Genomic DNA, 12,420 nt, shown 5'->3' with positions numbered 1-12,420 from the left:
TCATTATCAGTCAATTCAATTCGAAGCAGACTGGCCCCGAGGACAATTATATTTCATTACAGACGCCACTTGCAACACCCTCATTTGCCAGTAAGCCAGCCTTGTTGGTCTTAAACAGCTTCAGTCACATGTCGCACTAATACTAACATTTGACTGACTCGGGTTTACCTCCCTTTCACTGTCACCGGATCATCTGCGCGCCCGCGCTACGCTGCATACAGCAAGCGCTGTGAAGGAAAAGCCACCCAACGCCACCAATCATCCGCCATGCATGCTAGGCAGGAAACAGTGTTCACATCCCTCTTAAGTAGTGAGTTTGCTGAGCACCTGTGAGGTGAGCGGATGGGGCAACAGGTTGCAGTATGGGGGAGGGCCAGGCCAGGGTTTAGAAGTTGTTGCATGGGGACCGTGGATACAGAGGACAAGTTGGCTGGGGCAAATGTATGCAGTATGGGTGGTTTGTGGGGCTCGGAAAAAGGATAATAAGGTAAGGAGGTGGGGCAGTTTCTCAGGGGCGAGCAGGAAGACTGGTCAGGGACAGAGGGTCACAGTAGGTGGGCGTGTGGGGGGTAGGCAAGAGGCTTGAAGGCCCCACAGAATACAATGGAGCTGCATTTCCTGTGCTTGTTCAACAGGTTGCATTTGAAAAGTGTGGCATGCAGTGTGAGACCTTTTGACATACAATCATTCATCAATCTTCTAATATCTCTGAAAGGTAGACCTGTACATCTAGTGGCCAAAATGACTGAAAAGAAATTACTGAATGGGAGATTTGGTCGAATTTTGGCTGTACGAAAAGTTCACACGGCCAAAGATTACGACCAAATCCCCCATTCGGTGTCATTATAGTGAACAAGGGCAGCGGGAGCAGCAGAGATGTCCCCCACACCCTTGTGCACTATAATGTCCGCAGGGCTGCTGAGGTGTCCCGCGCAGCCATTCACGTAAAGCAAAAAAAAAGGGAAAGGACCCTGCAGCGCCGGTTCCCGATCACGGAAGTGAATGGTAACAGGCATTGGAAGGACACAGCGAGTCGGCTGCACACAGCGAAGTGTGCCGCCGCAAGGTGAGTAAGGGAGGATTGTGGGAGTGGGTAATATATTTAATTTGAGTTGTTTTACCATGTAAACCATATTTTCGGACGAAACCACTACAGTCTTATCAACCGCAGTTTGTTCCGTTATGGGAAAACATACCAAATTCATTTAATGTCATTTCACTTTATAGACAAGCAAAAACTCACTTTCTATCTCGAAACATCAAACTATGGAACTTTTTAACTCATACATATCTTGACACATGGCAGGATCAAATGAGATTTTTTTAAAGGCTTTGAAGGTGATGTTTGACTTTTTGGCTACAAAGCTAGGTAAACCTGGGCAGGGATCTATAGTTCCCAAAATTCTTCTGAAGCTGCACCCACTTGAGTAGAATTTCTCTGCGCGCCGATAAGTTATACGAAACTGCTTTTTACCCGCCGCGTCCTACAGGCAGGCTGATTATGTCATGGAAGAGTCTGTCAAGGTTAGCATTAAAGCATTGCCTTACCTGAGAAGATAAAGAAGAAAGAAGCAGGCTTGAGGAGGAATTCCACACCCTTGCTGAGAGCCATGGTGATGCACAATGCTCCCATTGCCATAAGAAGTATACAGAGCAGAGACAAAACAGCTGCAGAGATGTTCAGGTCTGAAAAGGGGAAAGAAGCGGGGAGATGAGTGCAGCTCTCCATTGTAAACACCCTATGTTAGTAATAAGATGATGCTCACAGAGATAAAGCCTGCATGTGACGTTATGTTTGAATGTCTCTAAGTTATCCATTTTAGCACTTACTCATTTCTCACTTCTACTCACTCATTAGTCTTAACTCTTTTTTACTCCTCCTTCCTTCTCCTCAATCGTCCTCCTCCCCAGTCATCATGAACTGTAGATTTGTGGACATTAGCATTTACCCTCATCACACGTTATCCTGATTCCTCATTCCCTTTTCTCAGTCATTCCTTCTCCTCAGTCTTCCTTTGTCATCATAGCTTAATGCGCCTCTACACAACTCATGCATCCGTCATCATTAGTTCTCGATGAAAAGACTAGCAGGCGATGATGACATATGATACTTAGTTATTGTAATGCCAGCATATATTTCTAGGACTCAAACTAACTGGAATTTAATTTCAAATTACTTTGGTAAGGAGTATTATGAGCTTTTATACTGATTTAAACATTGCTTTTATTTGTGTGTGCTATGAGACCTTTTATGGTGGTTTGCTGACAAAATAAACTTGTTTGTTGGGTTCATTAATTGATATTTTACTGCGTGTGTCTCACACAGGCACTGCTCCATAACAATCATCCATCTCCAAAGGGTTCCATGTAATAATGTCCCCACAAAAATGTCCCCTGACAAATAAGTTGCTATTTTTTGCCAAGACCTTATTACATTGAATATGCGGGGGACATCCTGCAACCGCTGATTTTTATTTTTTTTTAACAATGGGAGCAGGAGACATCCCCGCCACCCGTCCCCCCTGAAACCCATCCCCATACATAATGTCACCTAATGAAATGCCGCCAATGGCTTTTCCCGGCGACATTATGTAAGGGGACATTATTACCTGATACCCTGCAAAGACAGTAGTGACTGTATGGGGCACATACACTTAAGGTGTAAGAATTATGCTAAATAAGAGAGAATACATAGGACAACTAACAACAACTCTTCTCCTCATGACTGTCCCCACAGGCAACCATTCCCTGAAATATTATCATCATAAGGCTTTATTCGACACAAGGGTCTTTAGCAGACAGCATGTATTACAGCACAGTTCAATAAAAACAAAACACTACAGGTAAATCAGAATATTTAAAATCTCTAAAAACACTCATTTCATGAAGCACGGTATTCAGAACTAAGGCGGAAATTCACACACATACACCAAGAAGAACACAATATTTAAAAGTCCATTCAATCATTGAGTGGCACATGAGAAGCTTATCAATGCCTTCGAAGCCAAGCTCTGTGGATGAGCTTCGCCAGAGAGTATACAGCATTTGGATCCACAGTCTTTTTACACATCAATAATTCTTCCACTTACCCCAAAAGCATGGGTCTTCTTAAAAAGTGGGAACAGACACATGACCCTCAAATCCTTGACTGTATTGCAGAATAACATAAAGTGCATGGTGGTTTCTACACAATGGACACATGTTAGAATGTATTTTCTTCCAGTGGAAGGTAAAATTAGCAAGCCTAAGAGTATCAGTCCTAAACTCTATAAAAAGTGCAAGTGCGTAGGCTTGAGATATAAAATCCAGATATTCCTCTAGTCTGAGATCATTTTTCAAAGCCAGGCAGGGCACTCCAGTTTTCAGTCATGAACAAGAGTTTGCAAGCTGCTCCCACGTGACTTGCTGGACTGCGAGTTTCACCTTGCGCTTCCTACTTTTGGTTAACTTCGCCAGGTTCAGCAACAGGCTGCATACATTGAGAGCACTCAACTGCTGCTTGATGTGTTTCACCCAGGGTAGTGAGTGCCCTCCTGTGTGGTCAAATATATAATTTAAAGCCTCTCTTTATTTTGTGAGTTCCAGTGACACCCAAAGCCTGGTCCAATAGAGAACTGGCTTAAGGGATATATCATTTGTAATTGGGTTCAGCCCGCTCTCCGTATGAAATGAACCACTCAGAAAATTCTTCGGAAGCCGGAAGAGTGTCCTCAAAAATGTGTTTTCAATAAGTGCCAATTTTTGGCAATCACTGTAGTCCCATAGCTCTGCACAGTATAAGGGTTTGTACTTTACACATATCAATTGCTGGAGATACATCCCTTCCCCCATGACTTACAAAACATTTTCTGAGGCCGCCACTGTTTGTTTCCAAAGTAATATAAAATCCATCTGGGCAGACCAAGAGCCAGTATCTGAGAACCTAATGCAAAGGTAATAATATAATTTGACCTGTTACAGTTTGATATCCTCCAACTCCAAAAACGATCACAATATTTCGATTTTATGGACCTAAACACCATCACCTTTGTCTTGGATTTAGTCAGGGTCAAACTCAATTGATGGCATGTGTTGATAAAGCAGCCCAAACTGCGTTTTAGCCCCATCAATGATGATGTCAACAAAACCGCGTCATCTGCAAAGAATAAAGCCGGAAATATATCAGCACCCAGCCTCAGGGAATCAAACTTGTCCATGGAACATTTAGTAAGTAGTTCTATGATAACTTCATTAATGTACATACAGAACAGGAGCAGGGCAAGGACACCACCTTGCCACACGCTGCTCTCTACCCTAAAAGGGTTGGTGATCTCCCAGCCGAGTCCCCACTGCACAACTGCTGTGTTTCTAGTATAAAGTTGGTCCATTACAGCCATTAATGTATTGGGCACCCCACAGCTTGCGAGAGCCTGCCAAAGCTGGTCTTGCGGAACGCAATCAAATGCATTCTTCAAGTCTACAAAGACTGCGTACACCCTCATTTTATTTAGAACAGTATATTTTTGCAGAAGGAGGGATAAACAAAAGCATTGATCAACAGTACTGATCCTCTGCTGGAACACTGCCTGAAGATGAGTAATACGATTGTTTAAATACATCCAATCCTGAAGATGTTTGAGGATTCATTTCTTCAAAATTGACAGGAAATGGATGGAAGCCCCCATATGTTTGTGATCCTTTTTTATCTTCTATGGCTTCTTATATTCCACAAAGGTTATTGAGTCAAATGTTTGGAGCTATGCTACATTGAAGATTATTTACACCTGATTCCTTTTTGTCTGCCACCAAGGACCACAAAGTACTAGCATCCCCATCCCTAGCAGGCTCTAACAGGTCTTTCCATTTAAACATGAGATATGCATCTATTTTCGTCCTTAACTATTGACATGTGTTTAGACCTGCAAGGGCACACATCGCTCTTCTTGACCCCGATCTTCAGTGGCTAAGCACTGCATAACCTCATTCCTAGCTAACCACAGTCACCATCAAAACACCCATTTCTTCTTAATGTCAATTTCCTGATCTCTGGTGTTGGTCGGGTTAGCTAGTGGAGGTGACCCGCAACCAAACAGTCAAATTCTACCAACAAGTTTACCTAGCTGGTTCAACATTGCAGATGTTCTCCATGTTCCCTAGCACCATTCGATAGATGGTATGCTTCACCCCATTGATACTATGCTGTCCCACATAACGATACAGCGTGCATGACTAGTTACTGTAATCCGTGTAGACTGAGCGCAAATCCTTATGTGCGCATCTCTCAGCCTGATCACTGTGGTAAAGGGTTTATAATAACTTTCCCTTTTGTCAAGGATGGAAAAGTTATCTATCAGCCCCCAATCGCTGACAGATACTAAAATATAATCGATCTTAGGTGAACATTCATGACCAAAGAAAATGTACCTGCCGGTTGGTTTGTCCTTTCTGAATTGACCATTGCAAACCCTTAAATTAAGCCCTTGCAAATTCCGGCATGAGTCCATAGCATATTTGTGTGCTCGGGATGGATACTCTGCATCCAGGGTTGGAATCTCCCACACCAGGTCTTGCTCATCCCACAGCCCCATCAGTTCTCTTGGGGCTCATATTGCAAATTAAATCTCCTAACAACAATATGTAGAGTTATTGGTGTTGCAATGATCCCAACTAGAGATTTACTCCTGCATAAGCAACAAGGCCGCCATGGAGTTTCCCAATACGGACAAAAATGCACATTAAAATTAAGTAAAATGTGTCCCTTCTTGTTCCTAGCTTTTATTAGTTATTGATCGTGGGAGGCTAGCACACTAATCACAGTTTCCCGCCAAACCCGGTCTCCACCAAGTGAGTAGCCCCCCCTCGTGGTCTGCCCCTTGCACCTTTAGTAGTTGGGGTGTTATATGCCCTATACCTCTGCATTTCAATAGGTCTCATTGCTCAATTTCCAGTATGCAAACAATGTCAAGGTTTTGGATAAATGGCCTCCAATATGGATCCACCAAATGCTTTTCAATACCCGGCACATTCCATGACAACACTTTGTAACCAAGAGGTGCTGGTGTTCCATCAATGATGGGGGAGCTATAAGTCAATCGATATCCTCCAGCCCTTCGGTTGGTAGTACTACATCATGCAGACCACCTGGTGGCCTTGAACCTAGAACTCCCTGGTCACACCAGATGGGACGTTGGGCCTTAGTGAGATTAATGTCCCAGGAGGTGGGTAATATCTAGATTCAATTGCCAGAAGTCCCTCCAACATTGCTCTTTCGTTCATAGTGATTTTAATATAATCGTTTCGACCAGGGACCATATTTCCTCTTTCTCAGGCTACCATATCCTCTCTTATGACAGAGAGGCACCCCTAACATAACAGATCCAATGGATACTCTTGTTTGTCAGAATCTCCTGATTTTCATCAGACCCTGTGTTCAATTTAGGTACGTACAAGCAAACTGATGTAAGATCCCTTTGCCCAACAGGCTTGTCCCTAGATGATGTTACCCCTACACGCCCTCTAGAGGCAAGGGGCCCCCCAATGTGAGCTTGACTAAAGGTACGCCTGGGTGGATAGGTGGTTACATGCTTGGTTATTGTGTTTGAAATCGCCTTTACCCACTGAGGATTACTCTGGGCATTGTTAACTCTCGCTGGGATGGGGGTTCCCCCACCCAATGCCTTGTTAACCCCTCATATAATAGTACATCTCACCATGGGGATGCTAGTTGTCTCAGTCCCAGATTGAGGTTTGGAGATATAGGCAGGGTTCTCCTTGCGGATGCTAGCTAGTTAATTTCATAATCCTTCAACTCTTGTTGCTAAATGGGTGACACCTTCTCTCAGTTTCCCAATCTAGTACATTATTTCCTTGTATCTATTGCCCATGTCACACTTACTCCCACAGCTATGGAGCCCTAGAGATATCTCAGCTTGCGATTCACTCTGAGTCCTCTGAGTCCTCTGTATTGGCTTTTTGTAGAAGCCAACTGGTCATTGGCCACTCCAGCGAAGAATAGTACATTTTCACTGAACCTACATTGGTATCCAAGGTTCCGTTATGAATGGTGGTTGCCCTGCCCCTTAGGAACCCCGTCCTAGTCCTACATAACAGGGAGAACCTATTAGATAGGGGATTTCCAGAGCTATTTCAATGGGTTGGCAAATCTTAGCTTCCGAAGGAGTAACCAATGGGGCATTTTCCAAATTAGCACTACCGCCTACATCTTTAGATATAATTGGACCTTCCTGCAGGATATGCAAAGTGGCTTGGGATCTCGAGCTAGACACTACGATTTTGTCATTCTTACCCCCCTCCTTTCCCCTACTCTTTTCCACTACAAACTTTTCCATAGGGTCCCTGTTTGCACCCGTCTTCCTTGCACAGTGATGGTCACCATACATAGTGTTCCCAGAATTGCCAGTTGGGGCACTTTCTACTCCTACTTCCTCTAACACACATATTGTGTCAATATTGCCAATTGTAACTGCACAGTAAGATTAAGACCCGTGGTGACCCCCCATCAATTTCATGCAAAAATCCCTTTATCTCTGATATGAGTACGATAACCTCTTTGATATGATATCATGTGGCATTTATAACACGCCTGTACACAAGTGTTTCTAGGTGCAACAAGACAAGGAGGGGGATACAACGGAGGACAAAATAACAATCTTAGTAGGCCTTGTGCCATTCACATCGTGGAAGTGCAGGGACGAGGGAAGGGGAGAAGTGCCAGGTGGGAGGGGAAGGGGGAAATGCAGCTAACTCACAAGTGCAGCCAGCGGGTGGCTCATAAGAGCAGAGAGAAGGGACTGTAGGGTTGCAGATACAGACCCATAAGTGCTGGGGAGCCCAGAGGCAGTGCGATGGCAACTGGACATGCAGGAGCCTGGGCCCGAATTCAGAGGGTGACCAGGTGATCAGTGCGCGGAGTAGTCAGGTGCATCAGCAGGGGAGAGGAAGAGAGAAAGCAGAAGTGAAAAAGAAGGTCTTGAGTTGCTTTTGGAACAGGAGGTGGTTCTGCTCAAGTTTGAGAGAGGCAGGGAGGCTGTTCCAGAGGGAGGCCCCAGCCGAGGAGATAGATCTGCCCCAACTCTCTGCTTGGAGAAGCGCCTGACCCTAAGAGAGTTGGAGGTGGATGAGCAGAGAGCTCAAGAAGGAAGACGTTTTGGAAAAGCAAATAGAGTGGTCCCAGGCCCCAGAATGTTTTGTGGACAATGCAAAGATTCTTGAGGTTGATCCTTACAGCCACGGGAGCCAGTGAGGAGATTTCAGAGCTGGAGAGATTTGATACCTGGGCTTGAGGCCAAGGACAAGTCTCGCAGTTCTGTTTTGTATAAGTTGTAAAGGTCAAAGAGTAGAGGCAGGAAGATTTAGAAAAGGGGCTGTTGCAATAGTCCAGCTAGAGAGGACCAGAGCTCTGGAGACAGTGAGCTTCTGTGGGAAAGTGAGAAATGGATGATTATACCTCTAAGGAGGTGAAGTTGCTAATTTGACTTTTTAGAGACGTCAGAGATGTGAGGAGAGACGGAGAGGGTGGAGTCGAAGATGATACCAAGGTTGTTAGCCTCACAGAAAGGAATAGGAAGAGGGCCCAGAGTGGGTGGCCAGAGAGAGAGAGAGAGGAAAGGAGGGAGCAGGTGTCCCAATGAGGAGGATATACACTTTTAGAACCCACCCCCAGTGAAATGGCAGTATTGGCTTTCCGCTTTGACATCCTGGACCACAGAGTATACTAGGCCAAAGCCAGGTCGAATACACAGGGAGCGGGGTCACTCAACTGCTTAGAGGGCACCCGTGGTCCGACAGCCCCTCACTGCCCAGCCGTAAACCAGGAAAAAGACTGCTGGGAAGTTCCAGCTATTATGAATATAAAATCCAATGTAGAATCCAATATTAAGTCCAGAAGAGATTTGAAATAAACTGACAAATTAAAAGTCCAGCCTTACTGCAACACAGTCCAACGTGCAGTTGCTCCAACAGCAGGTTTGAGTGGAACGCGCAATGGTTCCAAAGAGTTCAGACTACCAGCTATCACAAAATCCAAAATCCAGTGGAAACCTTGCGTCAGGCCGTGCCGGCTCCATACAACAGCCTATTCACACGCGAGATGTGTCGCAAATAAACAGGGTCAGCCGATTCTTCTTACCGCTAGCCTCAGTCAGCTCCCCAACATAGCATGTCAGTAATCCTCCGTCCTTATGCCCCGTTGGCTTTGCCACTGCACGGGACTCCTGGTGTAATTATGAGCTGGTGTTCATGGTCAACATGACTCCGACTCAATTCATCCTCCTGCAACACCCTGCGGGATGCAAACACCTGAATGCTTATCCCTGTGGGCTTTGCCGCTGTGTTTCTGGCTACTGGTGGATCTATGGGCTGGTGGGTGTCGTCAACAGGACTCTGAATTACTTCTTTATACTGCAACACCCTGTGGCATGCAAAGGTTGTGCCTTTATCCCACACAGGCGTCTGTCAAATCTTTGTTGGGTCCATTAGATGATCCTGATAGTTATATTTAAGGCAAAAAGTAAACTGCTGCATCTTGACACACTAGTGTGGCCAGAGGTAATTAGGTCATATTAACATATTACTTACACAAGACAATGAATGGAAGAAAAGGGAGACTGAAAAGTACATTTCCTTTCTTCTAGATTATCAATGGTGCACCCACCAACATGAATTGACCGGCCTTGTACCACAAATCAAGTAGCAGCTAATTAAAAAAATATGTATATATTTATTATTTTTAAGATAAACAGTGTAAGAACAACACTTCTTTCAACAAGCGTTAATTCACATGTTTCTGCCATTGTGACGGTTATCGCCATCCCCTTTATGTCCTTCTCATTGTCATGTGATCCGCTCTAGTATCCATGTTGCACAAAATCTCCAGGGCGGCCAATTAGTGGGGCTCAGTCTTTATGAACTATTGCTCAACAAGAAACCTTAACCCCCAACACCCTCCTTCCTGACCCTCCCCCATCCCCAACTTCCCTTATCTCCGGTTTAGCCCAGACGCCTCCTTCCAACCCCGAGTGCCACGTCTTTCGATTGCTTCCCGTAGTACCCCTTCATCTTTTCGTTCTTTTGCAAGTTAAGGAACCCCCTTCCTGCTGTCCAGGTCTGCTCCTCCCCAGGTAGCAGCTAATTAAGTCTTTACTGCTTCTGATGAATAGCTTTGGAGTAACCAGAGTTAGTTGAGTACTAGTCCTGAAGAAGGCACAAGTAATGCACTCCGAAACAGGTCGACAATTTGAGTGTTGATTGTCCTTTATGTAGCTTGAAATCTCACCAAACGTTATGGCATATTTTTAACTTATTGCTTTAGTGAAACACACAGAGGTAAGTAGTATATGAAAATCGATCATGACCTATGATGTATCTGATATAAATGTTGTTTTAGGTATATTCTCTAAAATACCAGAGGAACAGAGGATGGCCAAGGTCTTCTGCTTTTCCTTCTGGATAGGCATACTGCAACCAGAGCCGGGTCTCACCCATAGTACAAGGGACATATCAATGCTTCTCCTAGTGTAGTATTTAATGAAGTATCATAGTGAACCACTAGAGTACAGACGTGTCAATACCTACATTTTGCGCACGGGCATGATCCCTAAAAGCGCCCATTGACCACTGTATCAAAAGCTGTTGGCAGAATGTTTGGGTCTCAATAGCGAGACGGACACAGCGAAGAAGCAGTCAGACTCGCTGTAGAAGAAGACAACACAGTCACAAGAAGGAAAGTTCCTGCCCAGTATGATAAATGCTTCTGCACCTAGAAACTTGAAGGGAGAAGATGTCAGGGTGCCACACAATTCTTCCGGGCTTGTTTGTATCAGTATGAAGGTTGAGCTGAAGTGACAATATTCCAGAGACACACGTGGCCCGGGCAGTATAACGCAGTGGCGACACACGTGTCTACACAGGTTCTAATCCCGGGCCCATGCTTGGAAACCTCTTTGGTATTAAGTTTCTTATAAGAAAACAATTATAATTATATCATGCAAACCAGCAAAAAGGCAGCCCCTCCATATTACTCACAATATGCTCCTCCAACTGGTGTGTGGCCGTCCCCAGACCATGCTTGGGCCTAAAACCAGCATTCCCTGAAAATGTTCTTCCTTCCATGATGGGGATAACAATGAAGCGGAGAGTAAGCCTGCCTGAAATATTACGGCAACTTCTGATCAAAGTCTTGAAAATACAGCATAGCAAAACCCATTGCCTATCCGGATTCTGCCCAAGCTAAATACTCCATGCCTAAATGGGTAGACCTGACTGGCTCTTCACCCATGGGAACAGGGACCAATGGAGAGAAAAGGGGAGGATAAGAGAGTATGTCCTGCAATATGATATGATATGATAGGTTATTTATAACGCGCTTAATACCCAGAGGTTTCTAAGCACGAACCCAGGGATCGAACCTGTGTTTCTCTGTGTCATCTTGCTGCAACAGCGAGTACATTGCCCTGAGCTATCCTCCTGAGTATAGTGCAGCATAGTAAGTATTAAATCCAAAGAAAGTAACAACCATCTAACCAGGTCTAGAACGGTGTTTCTGATAAGGAGCAATACAATCATTTGTGTACGCATGACGTGTGCCGAACAACCCCAAACAGTGTGGCAAAGTCACAAAGTACCCTGAAAGGCCAGGTGACCACAGCTCAAGCTCAGCCATTGCAGAGACCCGGCCCATGGGCCCTCAACAGTGCAACCCAAAATAAGGGGCGGGGTTGACCGTGCTATCCCTTGCCTAATTCTGTGCCAAACAACATGGTAACAGTCTACGTTTGCTACCCAAGAGCATGTGGTAGGGAAAGACAAAATCAGACTGTTTGGACCATGGAAAACTGGGAGCATGGGTGGCAAGGGTTGGTTACTACTTGTGTCCTGGAAAGGACACAGATTGCCCGTCATGGACGTACGCCCACCAATGGGAATGTGCGGAGCTCGCGCATGCACACTGGGGAAATTCCGTGCTCGAAGTTCAGCTCGCCGGGGCCAAACAATAAAGGCAGTTCAATCTTCCTGTGGCTCCTGTCATGATTGCCACGCAGGGGCATTATATGTCTGCAACGTTTCACTGCATCTGGTTAGCAAAGGGCTGGGTAGTCTTTAGTGTACCCAGGAGGAGAATACGACAGTTACGAATCTCCATTACTCCTTATTCTTGCTGACTCGTCAATGACCTCACATCCCGCCTCCACTCCCTGAAGACAACACCCAGTGTTGCTCACAATGGGAAAATACAGGAAGAGCTCAGGGAAGGGAAATGGTTGTATGGTAGAGCTCAGGTCCTGGGATCAATTCTGTATTTTTTAGATTAGCTGTACCAAAGAATATTCTCAAGAGCAGAATGCCTTTGAAACTGTTATGACTGTGACGAGGAGAAATGATGGTACTTAAATTCAGCGAGCAGCGTGTAGACCACAACAGTAC

The 12,420-nt window shown here is 45.0% G+C and overlaps 1 protein-coding gene across 1 annotated transcript in view; it reads right to left on the bottom strand.

Moving 5' to 3' along the window:
- The window catches only part of CACNG6 (calcium voltage-gated channel auxiliary subunit gamma 6), a 544,003-nt gene that overhangs the window by 26,749 nt on the left and 504,834 nt on the right, over positions 1 to 12,420 (bottom strand). Inside the window, exon 3 of the mRNA XM_069637397.1 lies at positions 1,549 to 1,686. Within this exon, the coding sequence (XP_069493498.1) occupies positions 1,549 to 1,686 (138 nt within the window). The remainder of the gene's footprint in view (positions 1 to 1,548; positions 1,687 to 12,420) is intronic.

The sequence above is a fragment of the Ambystoma mexicanum genome, chromosome 1q, assembly GCF_040938575.1.
Source record: "Ambystoma mexicanum isolate Mex_15411 chromosome 1q, UKY_AmexF1_1, whole genome shotgun sequence".
In the NCBI taxonomy this organism is placed as follows: Eukaryota; Metazoa; Chordata; class Amphibia; order Caudata; family Ambystomatidae; genus Ambystoma; species Ambystoma mexicanum.
The sequence above is the reverse complement of the archived record's forward strand: the minus strand, read 5'-3'. Positions and strand labels throughout refer to the sequence as shown.